Source organism: Anopheles funestus, chromosome X (genome assembly GCF_943734845.2).
Source record: "Anopheles funestus chromosome X, idAnoFuneDA-416_04, whole genome shotgun sequence".
In the NCBI taxonomy this organism is placed as follows: domain Eukaryota; kingdom Metazoa; phylum Arthropoda; class Insecta; order Diptera; family Culicidae; genus Anopheles; species Anopheles funestus.
In genome coordinates, this window is record NC_064597.1 from 876,236 (window position 1) to 895,072 (window position 18,837).

General features: G+C 46.1%; 3 protein-coding genes across 3 annotated transcripts; 2 read left to right on the forward strand and 1 right to left on the reverse strand.

Moving 5' to 3' along the window:
* Positions 1 to 87: 87 nt before the first annotated feature.
* Positions 88 to 6,380, forward strand: LOC125765533 (phosphoinositide 3-kinase regulatory subunit 4). Its single transcript, XM_049430783.1, has 4 exons — positions 88 to 963; positions 1,035 to 1,215; positions 1,295 to 5,070; positions 5,151 to 6,380. The coding sequence occupies exons 1-4, from the start codon at positions 866 to 868 to the stop codon at positions 5,518 to 5,520; spliced, it is 4,425 nt and encodes a 1,474-aa protein (XP_049286740.1). The 5' UTR covers positions 88 to 865; the 3' UTR covers positions 5,521 to 6,380.
* A 3,923-nt stretch (positions 6,381 to 10,303) lies between these two features.
* On the forward strand, positions 10,304 to 12,068 carry LOC125765905 (uncharacterized). The gene has a single exon (XM_049431433.1). The coding sequence runs from the start codon at positions 11,383 to 11,385 to the stop codon at positions 11,758 to 11,760; it is 378 nt and encodes a 125-aa protein (XP_049287390.1). The 5' UTR covers positions 10,304 to 11,382; the 3' UTR covers positions 11,761 to 12,068.
* A 152-nt stretch (positions 12,069 to 12,220) lies between these two features.
* On the reverse strand, positions 12,221 to 16,074 carry LOC125765761 (protein halfway). The gene is made up of 4 exons (XM_049431216.1): positions 15,979 to 16,074; positions 13,661 to 14,718; positions 13,244 to 13,580; positions 12,221 to 13,164 (listed from the first exon to the last, which is right to left on the reverse strand). The coding sequence occupies exons 2-4, from the start codon at positions 14,707 to 14,709 to the stop codon at positions 12,622 to 12,624; spliced, it is 1,929 nt and encodes a 642-aa protein (XP_049287173.1). The 5' UTR covers positions 14,710 to 14,718; positions 15,979 to 16,074; the 3' UTR covers positions 12,221 to 12,621.
* Positions 16,075 to 18,837: the final 2,763 nt, after the last annotated feature.

The following is an 18,837-nucleotide window of genomic DNA, read 5'->3' on the forward strand; positions in this document are numbered from 1 at the left end:
CGATGTTTGACTCTTGGCGTGGTAAGGTGAAAACTCCTAACCTCGCCTATTTTGGGAAAGAAAACTTTTCATTAACTTTTGTTTTTCTGCGATTAACAATACTTGCGCATTTCTTCTTCGGTTTTCTAACGTTTCGCGGAAATCTGTTAGATTCGTTCCATGGCAGTCGTCGAAGTGCGTACCCTGTAGATTTTCTTTGTACAATCTCGATCCTATTTATCCAGACTTCTGCGTAGGAACATGGCACTACATCTCCATATTCTAATGTAGGAAGGACTAATGTACAATCAAAAGAATTTATGCACATTGAGTCATTGAACTCTCTTCCTAACGGTTACTAAAACCGTTAGGAAATTGAATTCAAATCATGCGTGTCGTGTACCTACGATACGTACACCTTGGATTGCCAACGAAACGTCAAAACGTCCGCTAGTGTCAACAGCAGCAAAACAACAACAATCGATGATAACACAATGGACACGCACTAATTGTGCACCATTTCTTTCTTCTTCGGAAATAAACATTACAATTGTGTAAGAAAAAAAGTGAAATGATATCAGGTTAAAAAATACGAACCAAAGCAAATGTTGGCCGCCAGATTGTCACGGTTGCCGAACGGTGTGCAGTTTGCAAACGATCGATCCAGACCTGCTGGTAGGGTAAGCAGGAACCCTACTGGTGTGTGCGGTAAGAAAGTGAGAAAAAGACTATAGGAAAGGTATTACGCTGACTCAGCAATCGATAGAAAGCAAGAAGGGGTGGCTAGGGCATCATTCAACCTTCACTCAACCAGCACTCAACAACACTTCGTAGCTGCGTCGTAGCGAGTTGATTGAACCAGTCGGTGGCAAAGCACAGCATCGCAATGGGCAATCAGCTGGTGGCACTAGCACCATCACAAATATTCCCCGTAGAACATTATCTTACGGGGACATTTGAGTTTGAGCTACAGTTTGAGAAGAGGTAATTGTACCCTGTTCTTATCATATCTTATAACACGATGAATCTGTTAATCGTCTGAAATGATGTTACAGCATGGGCAGTACACGATTCATGAAGGTGGCCAAGGTGAAGGTTGATGAAGGTCCAGCGGTTGTGAAGGTATTTGTGCGGCACGATCCATCGTTACCACTGGAGCAGCATCTCGAACGTATCGAGTACATCAAGAAGCATCTCGCAAACGCGGTCAACTGTTTACCATTCCAGAAAGTGCTGGTAAAACAATTACGTTGCAATGTATCTGCATCCGTACCAACCGTACATATCGTCCGTTTTCTTTCTCCTTCACGCACAGACGATGGAAAAATCGTGCCTGATCGTGCGGCAGTATGTAAAGCACAGTCTGTACGATCGCGTATCAACCCGCCCGTTCCTAAAGCTGATCGAAAAGAAGTGGATTACGTTTCAAATCCTGTGTGCGTTACACCAATGTCACAAGCAGAAAATTTGCCACGGTGACATTAAGCTGGAAAACATACTGATCACCTCGTGGAACTGGGTGCTGCTGTCGGACTTTGCCTCATTCAAACCGACCTACCTGCCGGAAGACAATCCGGCCGATTACAGTTACTTCTTCGATACGAGCCGCCGGCGTACCTGTTACATCGCACCGGAACGCTTCGTACGCTCCTCGAGTGGCGAATCGATACAGCCCAAGGATGGACCGCTGGTCGGCGATGGTCAGTACTATGCTGGGCAGCTGCTGCCCGAAATGGACATCTTTTCTGCTGGTTGTGCACTGCTAGAGCTGTGGACCGAAGGTACGGCACCGTTCGAATTTTCCCAGCTACTCGCCTACCGCCGGGGTGAAGTAGATCTGGTGCAAAAGCACCTGGACGGGATCGAGAACGAACGGTTACGTGAGCTGGTCGAATCGATGCTTAGCTTAGACGCGCGCGAACGCAAATCCGCCGAACTGTACCTGGACCAGGAGCGTGGTAAGCTTTTCCCAGAGTATTTCTATTCCTTTCTGCAATCGTATCTGCAGATGTTTTCCACCGTGCCTGTAGTACCGGCCGATGAGAAAGTTTCCCGCCTGCACAGTGACATTGGGCAGATCATTAAAATACTCACCGGAAACGATCGCGAGCATACCGTCGAACCAGCGTTGGATGCATCGACAAGAGATGACCATTGGCACGATGGTAGTGGACGATCGAGAGCAACCGGCACGCATGAAGCGTCCGATGACGATGGGCTAATACTGATCACGAGCGTTGTAACGTCCTGCATCCGTGGGTTAAGCTTTTGCCGGTCCAAGCTACTGTCGCTCGAAATACTGCAAGCGCTGGCCGAAAACACCACCTCGGAAACGATCCTTGATCGCATTCTTCCCTATATCCTGCACCTCGCACAGGATGCTGCACCACGCGTGCGCGTCTGTTCGCTCAACACGCTCACCCGCTGTCTGCGTATGGTGCGCAAGCTGCCCCGTAGCGATGCTAATGTATTCCCCGAGTACATTCTACCCTCGATCGCACCGCTCGCAACCGACGGTTCCACCTTCGTGCGCATGACGTACGCACGGAACATTGCAGCACTGGCTGATACCGCCGTTAGCTTTCTCGAGCAGTCGCAGCAAAGCTGCACCTCGGAAAATATGCCACCGCCGCATTACGAGACGGAGCTCAGTGCACTGCACGAGATGTTACATCAAACGGTACTGTCGCTACTGACCGATCCACAGTCGGCGGTCAAGCAAACGCTAATGACATCGGGTATAACACAGCTGTGCGTATTTTTCGGCCGACAGAAGGCGAACGACGTCATCCTGTCGCACATGATCACGTTCCTGAACGATAAGGAGGATCGCAATCTGCGCGGTGCATTTTTCGACTGCATTGTCGGTGTCGCATCGTACGTTGGGTGGCATTGTGCACCGATGCTGCTGCCACTACTCCAGCAGGGCCTTACCGATCCGGAAGAGTTCGTCATTGCGAAAGCGATCCACGCCACCACGATGCTGATCGAGCTGGGATTGATCCAGAAGCAGGGCACGATAGAGTTTATCGACGAGTGTGCGTGCTATCTCGCTCATCCGAACCTATGGATCCGGCACGAGGTGGTCGAGCTGATTGCGACGGCCGCCCGCATCCTTACCGCCATCGACGTACAGTGTAAGGTGCGGCCCTCGATAGCGGTACATCTGCGCTTTCCGCTGATAGAAATCACCTGTCCGGAGTTGCTGCTGGATTGCTTGCTGCCACCGATACCGCGCAATATCTACGACGCGGTATTACGGTACGGGCCGGAAATTGCACCACTGATCGATGTGCTGTGTCAGCGAAAACTGGCACGCAATCGTACGCGTACGGCCGACTCGGAACCGTCCCAAACGGCACAATCACCGGACGGTGGGGAACAGATGCCACCGGCCTTTCAGCAGCTACTGCGACGTCTCACAACGGAAGGTTTGACGGTACAGATCGAGGAGCAGCTGCTAGCGATGCGTGTGCATCTGATAAAGCTGCATCACTACAAGCTGGCGGAGACGCGACACACACACCAACCGTCCGGTCGGATCGTACTCGACCACTATCCGGACGTGATGGGTGAGGTACAGCTTGCGACCGAATCGATCAATGCGCTTGCGAAGGGACCAACGGTAAGGCTCGGTACTGGCGGCTCGAATATCGATGGGCTAACGCCCGGTCTGCTCGGTGGCGATCTGACGAAACCGGGCGGACGGGCAGCGCGTAAAAGCGAATCAGACAGTGCGCAAGACTGGCAGCATATGCTGAGTGCGATCGATTCCCACTCACCGTCACCGACGTCACCGACCGGAAGCGAGCTAACGGTGGCGGGGGCGGTAATCCCAGCCCCAACGGTAGCCGCCACCGGTGCCTCCGTACCGATGGCAGCAGCTGCGTCCGTCCTACCACCAACCGTGCACCATTCTACGCCCACCTCGAGCCTGGTGGAGTATAGCCTGCCTGAGCGTACGACCGGCTACCAGGAACGTATGTCCGACTGTCGGCTCGAGATGGAAGCACTGGTGACGAAGTTACGCACCCGGTTTGCCACGTACCAGCGGCAACGGGAACTGCGCGAATCGAACCAAACCATGCCACCGTTACCGGCCGGTTGGCGCCTATCCGGTACGCTCGTCGCACATCTCGCCGAACACAAGGCAGCCGTTAGCCGGATGGCAGCATTGAAACCCCACACCGGCTCATTGTTTGCGAGTGCCTCGATCGATGGTACGGTACGGCTGTGGGATTGCAACAAGCTCGACGGCCAACAGTCGGTAAACCGGTCGCGTCAGTCATATCACGCCAATACACCGCTGCACGCGGTTGCCGCCTGTGATGCTGGCCAATCGCTAGCGGTGGCAGGCAAGGACGGTACACTGTTGCTGCTCAAGATAGACACAAACTCGAGCAAGATGGCACTGCAGCAGGCACGCCATTTCGAGGCAGATACGCGCTACTCCACCACAACCACTGCATCGACCGGTGAGATTGGACCGGACGATGGACCGGTGGTGGAGATGCATCCACTCGACCAGGGCGCTCAGAGTGTGATCGTGTACGCGACACTGTACGGTGCACTGGTCGGTTGGGATATACGCATGCCGGACTACGCCTGGCGACTGCAGAGCGATCTACGCAGCGGCGTCATCACCACGTTCTGTATCGATCCGTCCAGTTCGTGGCTAACGGTCGGCACCAGCAGTGGGCGACACGTTTGCTGGGATCTACGCTTTCAGCTACCGATCGCAGAGATTAAGCATCCGCACGATGCCCGCATTCGGCGCGTTTCCCATCATCCGACGGAATCGTCCTGGTTGGTGTCGGCCTCGCAGGGTAACAGTGAGGTGTACGTGTGGAACATTGAAACCGGTCACCGGCAGCAAGCGTACTGGGCCAGTTCGAGTCCACCGCTCTCGAACAGTAATGCTTCGTCACATTCGGTCTGTGCGCTGCTGCCCGGTATTAACGATGGCAACCCGTTCCTGCTGACCGGCGGTACCGATCAACGGTTGCGCTACTGGGATCCGGTCAGCATCGAAAACTGTGCACTCGTCGTACCATCGGCACGCGATTATACACCACTTAACGTCACGTACGAGTGAGTACATGTTTATTTGAACACCAAACTGTCCTGTTCATAACTCAAACGCTTGCTTATAACTCCCTTTTTTGTTGCAGATCCAGACTAATCGATGGCACGAAAGTAATCTCGGAGATACACTGTAATAATAACAACAGTAACGTACCGCTAAACAACAACAATACCAATAGCAACAGCAACAATAACAATAATAGTAACAATAATGGAGGCAGCAGCGCCGGCGGTAGCAATGCGAACGCGCAACCCGGTAGTGGCAACATTGGCAGTGCTGCAGGTACCGGTACCGGTGAGCGAGGCACGCGTACGGATGACGATCACCGCGTAGGGCCGGAAATGCCTGCCCACGGTCACAATGATGTTATCAGCGATCTGTTGATGTGTCGCACGATGAAGCAAACGTTCGTCGCATCCAGCAGCCGGGATGGTGTAATTAAACTCTGGAAGTAAGTTCACTGCTCGCGTATCCGAAGAACAGCCGCATAACAGGGGAGTATTAGATTTATTTTTTAGTACTTTTTTTTCGTTGTATTTTGAATCTTTTACGCCCATCCAAAAGCTTTTATCGTGCTGCTTTAGGGTGACAAAAATATTAACCTTGAAGAGTTAAGGTGGGAGATATACAATCAGCTTATTCGAAGAAGTTCATTTAGCTACATTTTATGGATTTCCCAGGTCTCGGGAATATCTGATAAAGACTGGAAATCTATATTCCGACAAATTATCCAAATTGTTACCGAAAGAGTAAACTCACTCCCGAGACGAATATACTTAGCATAATCGTATAGATTATGCAGCAAGAACAATAGTTTACTTTTAATTGAATCGTGTTTTAGAAACATGTATTTGATAAACGGCGCCTGTTTGACACGACAGGACCGGGTATCAAATCTCATGTGGACCGTTTCCCCGTAGCAAGGACTGACTATCCGGAACGTGATAAAAACCATTCTAGTAACAGGCCGGCATGACCTTAGAGGTTGTTAAACCAAATTTTCCTTTAACAAAAAAACGAAAATAACCAATTTTTTCAAGCTTCTGAATGTATATCTCCCCTTAATCGGGAATTATAACATAAAGGTGATCTTATCTAGGGTGCACTACAAACAAATATTGAGTTCATCTAACGTAAACCATTTCATTCAATACCTTTTATTTGGTTTATTCATGAGTAATGAGATAGTTTTGCTTTATGATTATAAAACAGCTTTATGATTAGAAAACAGCTGTTTGCTATTCTGCTATCGTGTTATAGGCTAAGTCTATTAAAAATTAACTCATATTTGATCTTATTGCGATGAATTACGCAACGCAAAAGTAAGGATGTGGAAGACTGTTTTTTCTTTGGTTAAATCCCTAAGAATAATATCACATAACTGGGTTAGTTTTGAGGGTTTGGTCCTCCTGAACTCACTGCCCAGCATCGAGTACATAAAGGCAAGAAATGACGGAAACGACCATCCAAGACCTCCTGAGATTATAGGATAAAGAAGCTCACAAGCTTAATCCTTTTAGTAATCGTAAAGTTTAGTCGTTAATGCAAAGACTTCCCAAACATTTGGTATGCGATCATCTGGGAAAATTATGCCACCATAAGGGAGCGTAAAGCAGACAAAAATATCGTAAACATTCGCTACATCTTCGCAATTACGGTTCTGTGGAACGATTAATAATGCAAGACGGTGGTTGTATGCCGAGATATGTTATTACCCAATCAATCAGTATGCAGCGGACGCGTGCCTTTTGCTGTCGCGCGTTGCGTCACAACCCATTCCCAAAGCTACAGGCGCATCACAGACACTCATCAAGAAGGGCATTTCAGATGCCTTCCTGTCATCCAGAACTCCGCTATCGGTGCGTGTTGAATTGTTCTTACCGCTGCAGCAGTACACTTACAGCGAGCGGTCTATTCGTGGCCTGCCAGAATTTATAGCTCGTTAGGCACGTTAGGCTACAGGTCGTGAATCATAATGGCGACACCTGTTTCGAATAGGACGGACATTCCCGACATGCACACGGGGATTTTAGCTTCCCTTCTGGGATGGGTGTATTCCGGGAAGTACCCCGTACGTGTGTCTTGGGTAGGTTCTATGCAGCATGCTTGATTTCGTCTCTTAGCCAAGCAAACGTATCATACACTATGCCCCGATGTCGCTGCTACAGTTTGCTTGAGTGTTCTTCCGCTCTTGACATAACCTTGACCGAGCTGGCACGATCGAATCGACGTCGGGCGAGAACATTAGCATCGATCGCGTTCTAACGCTGCCAAAGATCAATCAGTAAAAGTCACCCCTATAAGACTGCGACACACAAGCCACCTTCGTCTGAAATTGTCCACCACGAATCGCCACGAATGCGTGGTGTACCTTTCCCAAATCTCCACACCAGTGCCATTAACTACGGTGTGCCGCGTAAATGCCGATCATTAGCGTTTGCTTGCCATCTCATCTTACACCCCGCACAGATTGCGTTGCGTATCAGGTGCCACTGCCAACAGGTATCTGTCGCAGTACGTGTAATAAAATGGCCGCACATAGTGTGTCGTTAACCTAAACCCGAAAAGGAGATCAGTAATTATGGACGTAACGCCCTCCGTCACCGTGGGCTTAATGAAGGATTTACTTTGCTCTCCTTTTTTTTCTATCGCAACCCTCCTTTCCTCCTCTCTCCCCGATCGTGTGCGTTACTTCTCGCTCGTGATACGAGGTGTAGTGTGCATTACCAGGTTCTGGTTTTTCTCGTCCCACCTTTTGCGGTACCTTTGTTGTGATATTTTCTTCTTCACATTACCATAACCTCAATGAAGTCCGTTGGTCTAGTTGCTTGGTCAAAGGACCAGCTGTTGCGGTGCGGTGAACCGACTCAGATCTTCCCCATACCCAAATGGTGATGCTGGTAATATGCTGACCTCCGCCATTAAAAGCGTGACGCACCCAAAGAACCACCTTTTGTCGGGAGTCGAAGGCACTTTTTAGAATGTACGTTATGCGCCGGATTTTTAATGCTGTTTACAATGCACCCGGAGGGCTCGTACCGATTTGCTGTGTACCGGTAGCACCGGTATCGTAAACGCGACGACCTAACCATAAAGCTATCCACGTTACGGGGACCCCATGAGCATTAGCTAACGAATTGGGAACCGGTTTCCGTTTTGATTTATTTATTTACTTTTTTTCTCTTTTTTGCTGCGTTTTTTTTGCTGTTGTTAATGCACTCTCACAATGATTCGTGCACGTGCGAGTGCGCCCTTTCGCTTGGCTAGTAGCGGCACGATGGCATAGCCTTATACTAGTTTAGCCACCATCCTTTCCCGTCGCACTTCGCACGCTATTTTTAGACCGCACCAGTACCGAAAAGGGCGAAAGGAAAATCGCCTTTGCCCATGTCGGTAGCGCGAGCGCGAACTGCATCAGTTACCCGACAGTCGTAACGTGTCAGATGGTGCATTATTTGGAAGCCCCTGCTTCACATGCCCAGCACCAGGCTATCAGCAGGTCAGAGGGTGATGCTCACAGAAAACGATGACCGTGAAACGGCGTGGCGTTCATTCAACTATCCAACAGCGTTTGAAGATGATTGCGAGCAGCAATCTGTGTCCTTCGCATCTGTGACGGTTCTATTATCGAGAGCGATTATTATATGTGTCATGTTTATTCCACCGCTGGAAGTAAAAGTCAAGGACTGTTTACTACATGCAGAGCGGGACACAACAAGGGGAGCAAACAAAAACGCAAAACATTAGCTCCACTCGGAAGTCATCATAGCAGAAACGGGAAAAATAGCGTGCCAAAACCGTAACAGCGTGCGTGCTATTCGACTCATTTCGGATGTCTAGTGGCGGATCCTTTGCATGTGGGTAGGGCGAGTTCCCATACAGACACAATCGCGAACCTTTTAGCCATTATGCTGCATTTCCCATGTTCCGGTTGGAGAGATTCCTACTTGGCGGAAAAACATTTGTAAAAGCCCTTTCTCTTTTACTTATTGCCGCATGTTACCATTTCCGGCGGAGTACTGAGATGAACGATTTCAAGGGTAGTTTGGTGAACATTACCGTCCACTTATCGCTCTCATCATCATCATCATCATGGTTAAGCGGTATGTTTTTGTTTATGCTACTGTGGTTATTTATGTGACTTGAAAAACAAGTTGCAATCGCCAGAGTTTGTACTTTTTTTTTACTTTCTTGCGAATAGTTTCGTTGGTGGATCAACTGAGATGAATCATAACAGGGATGGGGATTCCCTTCAAGACATTGGCAGTTTAAAATGAAGAGTTCTACTAGTTGATATAGTCTTTGCAATATGAATCATTCATTCAGGTAAAGCTCTTGTAGAGATCTGGAAATACCACCGGTCTACAATTACTTCCGTCGTAGTTGATGGTTATACTTCTGATTCTTGACCACAATTCACAAATGGAATATGCAGATGCTTCTTCAAATATTCGTCTGAAGTATGCCAATATTCTAACCATCTGGCACAATGAAGATCGTTCCGATTCCTTGGAATCTCCGATGAGATTCCTAGTAACCTTTCATTGCCAGTAAACCTATCCTACAGATTCTTCTGCAGTGAAGAAATCTGATTGGTATTTTTGTCTCCAAAAACATGACTGCCTTTCTTACTCCTAACTGCAATGCAATGACAAAAACCTTAACAAAGTTTATCACTAGTATACTGGCTCAAACTGGGGAAAAAGCTCTATCCGGGCAATAGAGAAAAAAAACAACCAACAACAACAAAACAGAAAAGGCAAACCTCCGACAGTAACAAACGGTGGGGTTCCAGTTTGGGGCACGTTATGGCGAACGAATGAAATGGCATTCCTCGCGAATGGGCGCGCGCGCGGTCCCCCTGTACGATGCAACCAACCGAAGGTGCATTTCCTCATGCCACACTGTGTACACGGTCGTGGTCCCGTGCGGTCTCCCACCGCGTCCCTGGTTTTTGCCGACATGCCATTTCCTCGTGAACCAGCTTACGGGGCCAGTGCCAGTTTCGGTTCGCAGCTGGTTTGGCACGGAACCCTTATTTCTGCACTTTGCTTAAATGAACTAAAGCCCAACGTGCGCGCGTGTTTGTGTGGCTCCGGAATTGAGCAGTACTACGGAAAGACGACTAAACAATCAATGTTTGCTTCGCCAGCCTTTAACGTACAAAACAAGTGTAGGTAGTGATCGATGGTGTAAGTGTTCTCTTAAATGTACCAAGGATCATAACCACATGGTGAAGAGATAGAACCTGATCAGAGAGGTTACGGAAGTGAAACAAACATAACAAGTAGTGCGCAGCAAGATTGCAACTTCCGGAATAGTTCGATGCAGGTGTGGCTCTGCTTGCCATCGCTCAGCGCGGAACAGCTGATTGTAGAACAAGCCCACAAAAAGGATTGAAAATGGCATGCTGCAGAAGCGAAGTAGATGCAGTAAGAGAAGGATAAAAAAAACCTGACCCAAACGGTGATCTCTGCATCTCGTTGCTCAGGGGAAGTAAGTCGGGTAACTCCCTGGTCACTGCACTGATCGCGGTTCAAGGTCATTGCGACGAAACGTCACGCCACGCAAAGAAACAAGAGCAACGTCTGAAGCTTGTGACGCACCAACGGCAAGCGCGAGTGGAAGCACTGCCAGAAAGGATCGGACGCCGGGATTCTTCAACGCGGTTCCAATTTCTGCTGCGACAAGTGAGCGTTAGCGAGAGCACCGCAACGGCACCTAAGGACGGACGGAGATAGAGTGCACGAGTGTGATAGAGAGAGGCATCCAGTTGATCATCACATCCCTATAAAAGCTCACCGCCAGTACGGTCCATGCGTGCAGAGTACCGTCTATAGTTCGTGCGATTAGAAGAACAACCGCGGGACCCGCGAGATTCAAGCACAGTCAGTGGACCGCTTTAGAACGATTCGCTTGTGACGAACGGCAAAACAAGCACGTGGAAGTTAAGGCTGTAACTACCGTTTCACCATCAACGAGCGTGTGTCATACTGCAATCAAAGCATTTCAAATTAGTGCCCTTCGAGTTTTACTGCTTCTGTTTCTGCTGTGATAAAACCGTCAGATCAACCGCAAAAAAAAATATACAAACTTATACAAAACCAACCCTGATATCTAACCGAGTGACTGTGGTAAAACTCCGAACAGTAACAGCAACTCCGTGTACAGGTGTGTGCGGTGTTTGTTACAGCTTACAGCAACGGTCGTGAACAAGGGTGTGAAGCCGCCACTAAACAACCGTAACAGCCAAACGTCTGCGTCCGCTGGTGTTGTTAATCGGAGGTCGGAACTACGTTCATACACACCCAGGCACAATGTACACGGTCACCTCAGTCAGGAGGTTGGTAGTGATGGCCGTACTAGCAGTGTTGGTAACCGTACTACAGTATCCCACACCCTGCCAGACGTCACCGGTAATGCTCGACAAGCTGTTCGGATTTGCGGCCTATCAGCCGACGTACTCCGGTGGTGGTTACGGTGGCAACCAGTACGGCTACTATGGTGGAGGCGGCGGTGGTAGCAGCAGTACCGGCACCGGATTCGGTGGACATCACCGTGCGACGGCCACCTCCAGCCACAAGCGGCAGGCAAAAGGACGCGACTACAAGGACATCTGCCGGGTGGTAAATCCGGCACCGTACGCCCTGCCCGGGAGGGCACCGTACCCAGCTGCTCCCTTCTGCCCATACTAGTGTGTAAGAAGATTAGGATTTTGTTAACAGCGCCACTAGCGCGATAAGAGAAACAAAAACGCAATCAATGGCGGAACCGTGATCTACGATTAGATGTTAGTTAAGTTTATAAAGCCGGGATGGACGAGTTTACACTTTGGAAAGCGCGGTAAACAAAGTTAGACGTACTTAGGGAACACAACCGCCACACGAAACCGCAAGATGTCGTTAAAGGATGAAAAATTTTAACTGCTACACTTGTGCGAAAAAAGCATGCGAGTCTTTTGCCTTCTTCTTGGATCTTTTGCAATAAAGAAAGGAACATATTAGTCTATTGTATTTTAAAACAAATACAACACAGCTAGAGAATTAAATTGACAAAATTTGAAAGAAAACTTCGGTGTCCTTGTCAATCAATGTTACCGACAATAAATTACATCTTTGAAAGTTTTGCATTGAGTTTATTACACCTTCTTTAGTGAAAAAGACACAATTAACAGCAAAAATCTTAAACTTCTATAATGTATGTGTGTAAAGTCGCTTATTTATTTGTTCTATAGTTTCGTATCTTCGGTCATATGAGAAAGTCACGTGCAGTATCACTGAAGGCTTAGCTAACCTTAGACATAATTGAACAGAAAACATTGATTTTATATTTTTTTAAAGATGGATGTATTGTTTTTTTTTTGTTTTGTTTGGCTTTGTAAACCAAAACGCCGCTAATATCGATAGGGTTAGCAAATAGTGGAAGGCTCAAAGTATCGCCCCACAGAAGGCCCGTTTGTTTTCTTTATCACAGTTGATGAGAGAAACATTAAAAGAGAGTTTAAACAACAAAAATGAAGAAATTGGTACAGATATTCTCTTCATCGTGCCGGTCACCTATTCGCACAAACAATCGCACGGTAGCTTGGGCATCTTGTTGGCCGGCCACGGTAAATAACCGGCCGTCTTAAATACCCAGTAGTCGTACGAAACCTTGCAGACGAGTGCCAGCAACAGCAGTATCTCGGTCGCAATCAGATAGTAGATGTAGTCGGTCCAGTCGTGCTGTGACTGGCACAGTTTGCTCTCCTGTATCGTCACCAGCTGCGGCAGGTTCGTATTACCCTCGCAGAAGATATCCTCGTGGTCGGGCACCTGCGCCTTGCGGCTGAGTAACCAATTTTTGAACCCTTTCGCGGCGTTACAGTCACACGTCATCGGGTTACCCTCGAGAAAGATGTACGAACCGAGATCGAGCGATTTGGTGAAGATGTACGACTGGACGGTCTTTAGCTTGTTGCGCCGTATCGAAAACAAGGTAAAGCGGGAGATAAAATCCATACCCTCCAGGTCGCTCAGCGAGCTTATTTGATTGTCGTCGGCGTGTAGACGCAGCAGCGACTGGTACGGCGGTGTATTTAACGCCTCCAGGCTGGTTATCTATGGTGGCGTTGAAATTATTACAAAAAAATATCTTAGCAAAAGTACAGATTTCTAACTTCTCACGAACTCAACTTACATTGTTATTGGAGATGTTGAGCGTTACCGTACCAGCCGGTAGTCGATCGGGGAACTTGGTCAACCCGAGCCCGGTACAGGCGACACGCGTTGTGATCGTTTTACGCTCCGTGTTGTTCAGATCGAAATTTAACCGATCCAGCTCACAGGTACAGTTTTCCGGACATTCGTCCTGCACGCGCTGGATCGTTTCGAGCTGGTGCAGCGGCAAACTGTCCGTCGAATTAAACCAGTTGAAGGTGCGATTCGTTAGGCAGAAGGTTGATTCCGGATCCTTAAATTTGACACCACTTTTAAGCGATTCCAGCAAGGACTTGCACAGCATCCCAACGTTACCGCTGCGGAAAGGAGTGGTGAAGGGTGTTTTAAAATCAACAGTACGATAAAATTCACTCGAAAAGAAGGCAACCGAACCTACCGTATATCGAGCCGGAACTTCCCGTTCGTGGACGGTATGGTGGACAGATTGTTGTACGACAGATCGAGCATGGTGAGATTGCGCAGCTCGCGAAATGCGCGTGGCTCAATCTCGCTGATATTGTTGTTGGACACGTTCAGGCAGACGGGTGACGAAAACCGGGCAAACGATGTACTGATGCGCTGAATCGTGCCATCGGTAATGGCGAGCGATAGTAGCGTCTTGATGTATCGATTCGACACGTTCAGTGCCAGCTCGCGCACAGTCACATTACGCATGTGCAGATACTTCCAGTTGGCCGTTTCTGGTGCGTTCGTAACGCAGCCGATCGCTTTGTTAATGTCGGTTACGTTGCAACAGTATAGGGCGGTCGGAACCAGTGGATCGATGCTACACTCACAATCTCCGACCTTTCTCTCCGCGCACAGTTCTGGTTGGGCGTGATAACATTCGATTGACGGTGTAGCCGGAACGGGACGAGCATTGCCTGACGTTAAGGTGACTGGTGGAACACCAACCGCGTTCGGTGCGCTGGTGGAGGTAGTCGTAGTGGACGTTTGTGTCGTGCTCGTGCTCGACGTGCTGGACGTTGTGGTCGGTGGGACGGTTGATGAGGACGTGGCTGAGATAGTGCTGGTGCTGGATATTGATCCTCCGTTCACGCTCACGGTAACACCAGAACCACCGATCGGTATGAAAGATGAGATCGGTGAGCTACTTGAACCCATTGGCACCGTGGCAGATGGTTCTGTGGCTCCATTGCTATCACTACCCAGTTGATGGTCGGCATTGGGAAGGTTCGTAGGTTTGAATACACTTCCCACACCTTCCAGAGCACCGATTGGAATCGGTGGTTCACCTACGGCCGTATGCATTGGAGTCGTTTGATCGACTGCCTGTGACAGCAATGCAGGTGTGTCGGTATACAATACGTTCGAGCCTGCAACATTATCACCGACAATGCGGCCGGCTACCAACAGTGAAAATTCCCGAACTGTAACACCTAGCAGAAGCAGCAAAAGGACGACAGTTCTTCGCACGTATCCCATCACAGTTATCTGTAAGCAGGAGTAGAGTAACAGGACGATTAGACCACATAAAATTATAGGACATTAAACAAAAAACGTTCCTTAATAATAACGGTTGCTTATACACTGCCCACTCACACTAGTATCGTGTTGTTTGTCCATTATTATCAGTAATAAATTATGATCATTCAGACAGTATAAAAACATGGTTCAAAGCACACCTTTGTTTATCCTTTAATTAGCGTAAACTAGCGTGCGAGTAGGTGTGGGTGCTGGAGGTTTGAATCTGGGTGCCATTCCTTCCTTCGATGCTATAGAAAGGCGTTAAAAAGCAAACCGACGCGTTGTCGCGTGCCAATTTATCGCTTTATCCAACGCTAACTAATGCTAATTCTACTTCCAATCGCGACGACAATGGGTCCGTTTACAATCATTTCTTACCGTATACAGACGGATGTTTAAACTGTAAAAAGGCGTGTTAAACTGTAGAAACAATTGCCGGCTGTGGCTTAAAAGGGCGACTTTCTAATGCTGCATCACATCCGAAAGCAGTTGCAGCAAGGAGAGTGAAACGGAACGAATGACGATGTCATATCACACCGAGCTAAAAATGGATATAAAAATACCATTAGTCTTCCGATGTGGGACAGTTCTAGAAAACGGGTTTGATCGGAGTGTGCCTCTTTGTTAAATGCTACCCTGTTTTTCTTTTACTTACTACTTTGCCACATTCGTTTGAATAATAAGATGGTTCGGTCTTGTCGATAATGTTTGCTTTGATTTGATTGCAGCTACCCAGCACTTGCCCAATTTTGTTCAAAAAAAGGGATTTACATAAAATAAAACGAAAACAACTTGCCTGATCCAATTTGACAGATCGCCCTACGCAGCACTTGTTGTAATCTAATCCAGGAGTGTCAAAAGGACTGTGCAAGCAATTAACTTCTTATATGCAAGTTATCTTTCATTCACAGTTTTTAAAATACTTTTAATGCTCATTTTCAGTATGCATCTACCACGTAAAATCTTTCAAAATGATATATTATTAACTAGAGGCATATAATGCGTGTTCAAACAAAGCGAAGGACTACCCCATACGTTCGACATTCCTGAATTGATAGCCCTTATCACGTTGTAATGAACGATGAGATGAAATTAAACATTTCACTCAAACAAGATGGTATGTTATGGTCCATCGCAACGTACCGCACATTTACACACAATCATAATCTATTTTTGTTTCACTGTCTCATCGGTAAATAGATAACTTTCTAAATCAATCCGAAATACCAATTGAAACCGGAATAGATGATGCACTCGATGGTTAGCACTTAACAAAAATACACTGCAACTAGCCGTTAGGTTGTAGTGATTTCCACACAAATGCAGCACGTTTATTTATTTTTGTTTTCAAGCGTACCTAACTTGCACACTGAAATCCGTACCGCAGGCAGCAACTTTCGCGGTATGAATGTCCAGCTCCCGCTCATACACCAAAGGATGGAACCGTTCCGTTTTGCACGCGCAGCTTATCGATCCAGACCCAACCCTGCTTTCAACTCCAAAAGCCAACTCGGTTGATGTTTGCTTTTTCGTATCTTTTTTCTTGTCTCTTGCTTACCTTTATACCCCCACGGAGAAGCTAATTATGTTGTCGGTGGTGGCAAGCATATTGACTTTGAATCATATTTATTAAAGGTGTTCTACGATGAAGGCTGCCAGCTATTGCGTAAGCATGAAGCTCTATTTGCTCACCATCTTGTTGGTAGTATTTGTAAGATAAGTATATTACGGCTTTAACGGAAAATTTTAAACTCAAATTGCGGCTTGGCTCACATGGTGTTCGAAAGATCAATTTAAAATATGCACCATATATAATTCTCCAAGGACACGTGAAGTCAAGGCCCTTCATGGCTATTCTCTCCTTCAAACAATTGTTAGCTAGATATAAGACACATTCTAAAGCTAACGGTTGCAGCACATCCAGCAAATTGAGAATGTTTTTGTATTGCAACCATTTCCTAATGTCTTGCGCGTCTGTTGTTATCCTTCGATACCGAAATAGGCGATTACTCTCGGCCACGAAACGCAATGGTTTTCGTCTGTCTATAGGAGATTGGTTTCGGGAACTGATAAACGAGTACGCAATGATAAAATCGCGTTAGTTAGTAAAATTTAATGATCTGTCTGCATCTCTGCTACCGGTTACATTGGTTTTAGTGGGATTGTCATATATTGAACACAAAGAAAACAAGGTCTAGGAAAATGTACAGCTGTGTTGTTTGTGTCATATAAATTTGGTGATCTTAAAGCTATCAACTAACTAGGCATAATACACAACTCAGAATAACATTCAAATGTGACAAAGAGCGATTTTATTCTGATTTTAAAAAGAACGAATCTGCTCTAATTTCGCTGCTGTTCGTCGAGTCGCATTATCCGGGCCTTTTAAAAGGGATTTCCTTTTAACCGGGACGACAACAACACAATGAAATGTCATCGCGCTAAGGGCTTTTGATTTGTTGTCATTTGCTTGCTTGGTATAGCGAGTTATTTGTGCTTGCAAGCCAAAAGTTGCAGTGCATTCCTTACAAAATGAGCTAAATAGTTTTTATTAGTATTCCTTCAGGGTAGCAAATAAGAAACATACATAAATATTTTTTTGCTTTCTCTAACAGATGGACAATAAGCAGACCTTTCCTTTGGAACCCTTCAACAACGCTGTTGACACATCCGGGCTACGCAGAGAATGGGAGGAGTAGCACCGCGCATGCGAGATCTTAATAGAGTTGAAGCGGTTGGAATCATAACACGAGAAGCTTTGTTCATGCTAGCAAAGGGCGGCAGATATACAATCATCTCGCGTCGGTAACGGGTGAACACCCCGAGCCTCCTAAAGTACCAATGGCTTCTCAAGAAACTCCTAATCCTCCTCATCCGAATGACAACACCGACAAACGTTACACCGTAACTAAACGCTTAGCAAAAAATAATAATATTTTTTTAAATTTGAAAATTTCATAAGGCTAATTTTTACACCAACTTTTGCCTATAACTCGGTCGGTATCCAACGGATCGCCAATCTTTAACTTGTGGTCGATAGATGGCATCAATGGCTACATTTTCTTCTTGGACGACCATGCCCTCAGATGTCTGTGCCAGAAGTTATTCGAGGAACCAAGTTCCTTACCCTGTTTGAGAAAATGTAAAATTTACCTCAATTTTCTGCAGTTCAGCAAAATTTTTAAATGTGATATATTTTATTGCGAATTTGTTGCAATAAGTTTCTTTTCACTCAAATAATGCTTTGAATTAAAAAAAGAATAAAAAATCAGAAAAAAATTTCAAAAAAATTTTCCACTCGAAAATTTCATAAGGCTTACCCCTTACGATTTTTTTGGGAAATTTTGCAAAAAAAAATTAAATTGTTTTATTTTAATGCCAATGGGTTGCAATGAGTTTCTTTTCACTCTAATAATGCTTTAAATAAGAAAAAGAGTGAAAAATAATAAAAAAATCAAAAAATTAAAAAAAATGAAAATTTTCCTCATTTTTGCACCAAAATTTGCCTATAACTCGGTCGGTATCCAACGGATCGCAAATCTTTAACCTGTGGTCGATAGATGGCACCAATGGCTACATTTTCTTCTTGGACGACCATGCCCTCAGATGTCTGTGCCAGAAGTTATTCGAGGAACCAAGTTCCTTACCCTGTTTGAGAAAATGTAAAATTTTCCTCATTTTTCTGCAGTTCAGCAAAATTTTTAAATGTGATATATTTTATTGCGAATTTGTTGCAATAAGTTTCTTTTCACTCAAATAATGCTTTGAATTAAAAAAAGAATCAAAAATCAGAAAAAAATTTCAAAAAAAATTTCCACTCGAAAATTTCATAAGGCTTACCCCTTACGATTTTTTTGGGAAATTTTGCAAAAAAAATTAAATTGTTTTATTTTAATGCCAATGGGTTGCAATGAGTTTCTTTTCAATGCTTTAATGCTTTAAATAAAAAAAAGAGTGAAAAATAATTAAAAAAATCAAAAAATTAAAAAAAAATGAAAATTTTCCTCATTTTTGCACCAATTTTTGCCTATAACTCGGTCGGTATCCAACGGATCGCCAATCTTTAACCTGTGGTCGATAGATGGC

Bases quoted from the DNA above. Each gene is read 5' to 3' on its own strand.
- LOC125765533 (XM_049430783.1), top strand. From the start codon at position 866: ATGGGCAATCAGCTGGTGGCACTAGCACCATCACAAATATTCCCCGTA. The intron at 964-1,034 runs GTAATTGTACCC...ATGATGTTACAG, and splicing joins GAGCTACAGTTTGAGAAGAG to CATGGGCAGTACACGATTCA. The intron at 5,071-5,150 runs GTGAGTACATGT...TTTTTGTTGCAG, and splicing joins CCACTTAACGTCACGTACGA to ATCCAGACTAATCGATGGCA.
- LOC125765905 (XM_049431433.1), top strand. From the start codon at position 11,383: ATGTACACGGTCACCTCAGTCAGGAGGTTGGTAGTGATGGCCGTACTA.
- LOC125765761 (XM_049431216.1), bottom strand. From the start codon at position 14,709: ATGGGATACGTGCGAAGAACTGTCGTCCTTTTGCTGCTTCTGCTAGGT. The intron at 13,581-13,660 runs GTAGGTTCGGTT...TCCTTTCCGCAG, and splicing joins AAGTTCCGGCTCGATATACG to CGGTAACGTTGGGATGCTGT. The intron at 13,165-13,243 runs GTAAGTTGAGTT...ACGCCACCATAG, and splicing joins TCAACATCTCCAATAACAAT to ATAACCAGCCTGGAGGCGTT.